The sequence below is a fragment of the Pygoscelis adeliae genome, unplaced genomic scaffold (assembly GCF_000699105.1).
Source record: "Pygoscelis adeliae isolate BGI_AS28 unplaced genomic scaffold, ASM69910v1 Scaffold113, whole genome shotgun sequence".
Classification (NCBI taxonomy): domain Eukaryota; kingdom Metazoa; phylum Chordata; class Aves; order Sphenisciformes; family Spheniscidae; genus Pygoscelis; species Pygoscelis adeliae.
In genome coordinates, this window is record NW_008825108.1 from 14,839,160 (window position 1) to 14,846,485 (window position 7,326).

Below are 7,326 nucleotides of genomic sequence, written 5' to 3' on the forward strand. Positions count from 1 at the left end.
CAAGGATATCAGCCGAGGCGACTGGTTCATTCATGGGTACGCACAGGATTCCTTATCTACTGGCTCAGTATTTTTTGTGCAGAAAGATGCTTTTGGGAAGGTTTCCTTTCAGCTTGTTTTGAATTCTGCTATAGTCTTGATCCTTGCTTAACTGCTGCTTTAGGCTTTGGATGTGTATTTGCATAAAATTTTACATATCTGCTTTTATACCACTAGCTGTCTCTGGCATAAATAACCTCTGTGTTTAGCCCATACATATTTGTTTGGCACTGTTATTCAGCACCACGTTTTCAAAGCTTTCCTGCAACATGATAAACTGTGAACAGAAATGGAACAAAACAAAGCAAAAAATTATGATTTTAGAAAGTGCTCACTTTCAAACTGGCATATTCATTATTTACTTTGTTGTCTGATAATTATTACATATTGTTCAAGCATATTTTCATATTTAAACTACTTTCTTAAATCATAACATTCTGGAGTTGGTGAGGCTACTGCTAAATAACTATGCACTGACCAAAATGCTTGGAATGAGCAGAAGTGGCTAGCAAATACACAACAAGTAATAACAGCTGACCAAGAACATGCTATGATGGCAACAACATATTCAGCATAACATCAAAAAACTTCCAATAAAGCCCTTTCTCTGAGTTAAAGAAACAAGCATTACTGATTTGCTTATGAAGAAATATGACTGAAATATCTACATAAGGAACTTAACAGCCTTACTGATTCACAGGATATAGTTGTGACATCAAAATCTATATAAAACCAGTATATGACAGGAAAAGAAACGTTTACAAGTAGGAATCTCTTAACACTGGTATAAATAAATTACATGAGACATCAAATTGAATCTGCACTGCTGATTATGCAAACATTTTAGCTCAGATTTTTTGTATAAAACCTGATCATATACAGATTGTTAGCTTTAAAAATATATACTTGGCTCTATTAAAGCACATGTTATTTAAATATAGCCATCTAATTATATTAATTAGAAACAAATGAAATAGGTCATCTTCAGTGCACAGCACACAGATGAAGTGTAAGCAGTGAGTATCTTGCCCCTAATATAAATAACAGACAAGCAGAGTGAACTGAAAAGATGAAAACATTCATAATCTACATATTAAATATGCTGGCATTAATTTAGGAGTTTATAAAATAATTCAACATTGCTCTAAAAAAAAGAACATGCAAAGATGCTAGCTACAACATCTCTTAGCTAGAAGCAGTTCAATGTTTCAGCACTTGGTCTACCACAATTCTGACTACGATACAGAATTGGTACGGTGTGCCTCACCTGGACCTGTCTCAAACACATCCTCTGAACTCCTAAAACCAGACAGGCCCTCAGCACCAACCCGGACTTTATATGCTGTTCCTGGTGTTAAACCCTTTAACACAAAGAAGCTTCGAGAACCATTTACAATTTCTTTTTTCCAATCTTCTTTGCCTACAAAAATTTTAGGAAAACAACATATTGGAATTTTAATTTTCTCTGTATTACTGAAAGTTTCTAGACAGAATACTATCAACAGTTACTTGACTAAACTATGGATTGGCTGAAAAAAATAACTATTCTCTCAAAAAATAATAAAATCATATAAAATTATGACTTCAAATAATATATTGCATGCAATATATTGAAGAAGACATTGTACATGAATTATGAAACTATTTTAAACATTTGTTCCATTGTACTAGAGAAATACTATTTTCATCTGCTTTTTTAAAAGGCTTATTGAACTTGCAATTATAAAATACATTAAAATAGATTTTAATAATTTAACTAAATTACACTTCTGTAGTTTCAGTCAATATTTACTTTAGTCGAGAAGTTCTACTTCGATGTCTGAACCTATCATATGTCCTGATAATTCTCTTATATCTTTTTGTAATACAGTCTCAGCTGCTTCTTTGACCAATATCCAGAAAAATGCATTTATATTCCAATTTTCAGATTGGTCATCTTTAGTCATAACTTTAGAAGGATAGAGTATTTGAATAAAGGTATCTTGGGTTTATTAGCTAACTGTGTTTTAATTATTACTGGTATTATCAAAGATTAAAACCTGGTTTTATGCCAATAAAAGTACATAAGTTGGTTGATACCTTCTTTTAAGGTTTAATTTAACAAAGAATATTGTTTTGATTGGCTCTCTTATTTAATCCTTTCTTTTTCCTGAATTGGACATAATTTAGGAAAACTGTTATATCCTATTTTAATGCAAGTAATCATATTTTTACACATGTAATGACTGCATGATAAACTTCATGCAAACTACATTTTTAGAAGTTCACGTTCAGAAGAATTTATAAAATAATACAACGGAACAAAGGCTGATATTCCATCTAAGCATCAAATACCTGCTACACATCGATGTTCATTAAAATGAAAATTATTTGATCTTCCCGATCAACGTAAAAAGTAATTCTTCTAGACATTTAAGAGCTATCATTAACACTGGGTCAATTTAGGACCACATTTACTATAAAAATCTTTGAAAAGATATCTGAACACTTTAGCAAAATTTAATGAAATGACTTCTTACTGCCTGCTACACCATATTCAACATAAAAGTTCGCATGATCTGGTCCCTCATACTCCCAACTGATATTGGCATAGGTCTCAGCGGCAGCTGTTGTAACATTTCTGATCCTTGGATAAAGTGGTTGCACTGAATACACAATAGAAAAACAAAGCAGAATACAAAATTGTGACTTCATACATTAAAAAAAAATGATTTTAAGAAGTTACTACGTTAATTTAGACCATATACAGGGTAAGTATAGTACATTTGTCATTGTTTCCATTACTGGAAATTAGTGGCTAAAGTAACGTATTTGGTAATTGAATCCTGGGCAGTTACTACACTATGAAATTATGAAGTAAAATCTGTGTACTCTACTGAGCGTGTCCTGTATCACAAAAACTGCCAAATACTTAAAAATACCTAATGGCCAAAATTCTGGAAAACATTATTTCTGTTCATCTAGAAGTAAAATGCAGACAGCTGGAAAGTGAGAACATTGTCAGGGTAACGGGAAATGGCAGGAGAGAACGGAGTTACAGAGTTATGAAGGTGGTACACATCTCCCTTTACTCCCCGTGTCACCGAATGGACTGCAAATGCCTCAACTGCAAGCCCTTATAGGATTTTGTCTCTATTGCATTGATAATGATAAAAAAGGAAGACAATACCCTTATAGAATGTTGGACGGACAGTGTGCATGACTGGGGAGGTTGCAAAAAGGGTTTCTGAATATCCTTCACCATCAGAGATAGTAGGAAAGAAAAAATAAAGAGTAAAAACACTTTGCATTAAAAAGTAACATTTAAATAATACAGTAAAACCTTACCTGTTAAATGAACAACACATGCACACTCTAAGTTCATGCAGGGTTCAATTAGTTTTACTTGTTAAAATATGAAACAGCTACGTGATACACATGTATGTGAAATCAAACTGAAGTATGTGTGTACTGACACCTTTACTTTCACAGAATATTTCTGAAATCAGCTTCATTAACATTATGCATTCCTAGCACCTTTAGACACTGGAACATTAGACATCAGATATTGGAAACCAATATCAAAATATTCTGGTGTGAAGGACACAAATCACTGGAATGCAAGAAGCTGTTCATTTTAAGGTACTGTGTCTTGCTGTTGACATTCTCGTTAGACAACAGTACTTTTCACAGATACACATAATACCCACGCCTATGAAAAGAAGTGCTTCTCTCTTTAGCATCCTGTAATTAGCCGCTTCTTTGCTCATACCTTAATTCTTTGTTCTCCAATTATGCTTGTTACAAGTGGATGTATATTTCAGTATTTTTGTTTGCCTAATATTAATGAAAAATAGATTTTAACAGTTCTAATATTGTAATAGTGCAGATACAAAAAGGATGCTCCTCAAAGGCATGAAATTAGTTTTCAGTGAAAATGCCTCACTCGGTTTGCCACTGACATTTCTATCCTGCTAAAAATATCTTTTCTGTGGGAAACAACATCAAAAACACTTCCCCCCAAAGGACCGTGAAACATCAGAGGCAAAAACCTAGCCTCAGTAAAGACAAATGGAAGAATTCTAATGGCTTCACCTACACCAGAAAATAAAATGGGCAAAAGCCTGTTCTCAAGGCAAGAGGTGCTGCACAGATTTTATCTATGTACTTCAATTATTTTCTCCTTAAAACAGGATGGCCTTGTCCACATGGCTGACCAGAAGAAATTCCAAATTCGATTCAAAGAGAAAATGGCTTGCTTTGGCATAGTAAAATAAATAAATCTGTATATAAGCCCCTAAACACAGACTAAATAATATGAGTACTATGTCTAGAAAACTATAGTTTCTGAGTCTTTTTTAAAAATACCTAAATGATGCAAATTCCATCAATTGTCCTGAAAATGTATTCTCATGATTACAAATTTTCACAATTATCAGACTTTTTATGCCCATACATGCATCAAACTTTTCTTCTTAACTCTATTCCAGTAGTACTCATTCAACTATTCAATCTGTATTAACAAATTACTCCCACAATTGATGTCTTTGTAGGTAAGTTGTGCTTATATATTTTATATATCGTTTCTTTCACCAACCAAAAATAATAAGGAAAGTATTATTTAAATAACAAAGAATATATTTATTTCTTGGCTAAAACCACCTGAACAAAATCAAACAGAAAGCATTAGATTTAAAAAAAAGCCATCTAGGCTACTAAGTCAACAACAAAACCCCTAAGAAATACCAGAGCCAGGGCTGTCTATGGGAAATGTAGTATGTAACCATATACGCTATGGTAATGCATGGGGATTAGATTCTGCTTCTCTGTGCCACTTGAAGGTAGCAAGTGGAAAGAATAGCAGGCTCTAAATTTAGAAAGGTGCAGAGTCTGAGATTGCAGACAGGATATATAAACTTCCTTCCTCATTTGCACATAGGAACAGCTGTTTGTTACAATCAGCATCTAAGTGTTTGTTCTGTGCCAAGAAAACAACTGGTTTGTATTCTAAATGCGACTTTGTTTTGTTTCATTAAATCGTATTTTCTCAAACCCATCCTTTCCTGGATTTTGCTCTTCCATAAAACATGTCTAATTAGCAGCACAACTGTATGACTGCTATTTGTCACCAATGTTAAAGACAGAAGAAACTATTAGCAATAATCTGTTTCAAACTCTTGCAAACAGATGCCACAGAATTATATCTAACTTCTCCCTCCTCATGCCCGAGCACTTGGGGATGAAGGAAACCGTCTCATCTTTTGTGAAAGACTCCAGATGACAGACGGCTTCTCTAACACTAAGCAAATTCGATAATCGCCTTCCTTGTAAAACCTCAATCTCATCTTGTGTTTTGGGTTTTTTTCCCCATCTCCAATTTCCAGTTTCTGCTCTGATTAAAGAGTTGCCTGCTAGATTAAAGACCTGGTATTTAGTAAATGTCTTTCTGTTCATATGATTGTATATAACAATTAAGTTGGCTCTGAAAATTACCTCAATTTCCTTGGTGTCTTAGTTTCTAAATCCTCTCAAGTGACTGATTTATGCTTACATTTATCATATGTACTCTTTTCTCATTCTTACCAAGAGCTGTTTGTATAGATTTATGCATGTGTAGTATTTGGTCAGATTTAAGTTCTGTTTTTTTCTATTGAATACAGTGCACCAAGAAATTTGTTCAGTAGCACATTTATTTTCAAAATCATTATTTTTGTAATTCTTCTCTTTTTCACTACTGCTTGATCTAATCTTCCAGCAGGCCTGGAAAGCTTTACTTAAGTTTGTTAAATGTGCCCTGTTTGCAACATGACTACATGCATAAGAAGATAAAACATGGCTGATGGATCCTCAGGTGATGAAAGCCTAGAGTTGAAGTGGTTACAACATTTAAGGCTTGACTCCAATCTACCCAGACTCTTGTCTTCTCAATCAGCACACCTCTAATTATAATTAACCTCTTAGTCCTTCAATATGTTTCCCAGCACTGCTCACAAATGCAAAATGTGTAATTGTCAGTTGGCAGAAACGCTCAGCATGTGCAAGCGCCAGTTGGTAAAAAGGGAGGGCAGAAAGCTTTGTCTTGGGGAGCAGGGCTTTTTCAGTAGCAGAGCACTGTGCTCTCTTGATCTGTAATCATGCACGACGCTGTGCAGCAGCGCTGACAAAAGTGTCACTCTAAAACTGATGGGAATGGATTGTTAATAAGTTACAGTTTTTATACAGACTGACTCTTATTCAGCTACCTCCAGTAAATTAAACTCTTTTATCCACGCTACGATATGATGCAAAATTTAGCTGGCACTTCTGAGTATGGTTTCATTCCTGTAGTGAGATATGATATAAAAGCATTTGCCAATTGTTGAGAAAGAGGCCTAGGCTCAAAGTAAAAATTTTCCTTTCTTTTCAAATTAATTCCAGTGCTTTTTTTAGTGGAGTTTTTTGTAGAGTTATATTTAATCTTTCAGCCTTTCAGGAACACAGTTCCTCCAAACAACACAGTTACATGTGGGCTGCAGATTCAACAGAATTTAAGAAGACATGACATGAGATATGAATGGATTTTAACCACAAAATAGGTACTCTCTCTCAAGATTTAGTTCAGCAGAACAATAAATTAAATAATCCCCAAGTGACTAAACTTTAGGAATTTTCATGGGATTCACCTGATCTCCAAGAAAAAATGGCAGGTAAGTGACAAGCACACATTTGAAGATTGGTGTCAAATGGAAAAAAAAAAAACCCGCAAAGCAATATATCATAGACAATTAGTTAAAATGCATATATAAAGAGAAAAACAAATTCAAAGGAAAAACCCCATACCCACACACAAGAAAAGATGAAGGAAAAAGGTAATAGATTCAGCCAGAGCCTGTAAGACACAGAGAAGGGTTTTGCTTTTGTTTGCTTTTTAACCTACAACTTTTACAGTATGAAATTCAAGCCCTAGGATAACAGTAGGAGTGAATTCCATTTCTGGTAGTGAGAGATGGGCATTAGTCACTTCTAAGATTATTTGGGCAACTGGAAGAGCATTCCTGTGGTGCAATACATACAGAAGACAAAGAAGAAATGCAAGAAATTGTTTCACCGATAAGCATTTAGTGTGGCATGGATTTTGCATGACGTCTGTGAAGCGAAAGGTTATTTGCAGGAATTTTTGCACTGCAGCAATTATAATTTTCTCTAGTCTAGCATGCAAAGCATCATCATTGTTCCCAGTAGATTAAAAGAGGACAAAACAGTAGTTCTGCATAGCAGGCTGTACTGAAAGAATCACATAGATATATCATGGAGAAGTCCACATGGAAA

General features: G+C 34.4%; 1 protein-coding gene across 8 annotated transcripts in view; it reads right to left on the minus strand.

Annotated features, from left to right (window-relative positions):
- NRCAM (neuronal cell adhesion molecule) overlaps positions 1-7,326 on the minus strand; it is a 71,644-nt gene that overhangs the window by 16,914 nt on the left and 47,404 nt on the right. For 3 of the 8 annotated variants that reach the window (XM_009327621.1, XM_009327619.1, XM_009327620.1), the window contains 2 exons: positions 2,559-2,684; positions 1,307-1,459 (listed from right to left, as the gene is read on the minus strand). The exons of the other annotated variants lie outside the window; for them this stretch is intronic. In XM_009327621.1, the coding sequence (XP_009325896.1) occupies positions 1,307-1,459; positions 2,559-2,684 (279 nt within the window). The remainder of the gene's footprint in view (positions 1-1,306; positions 1,460-2,558; positions 2,685-7,326) is intronic. 8 annotated transcript variants of the gene reach the window in all.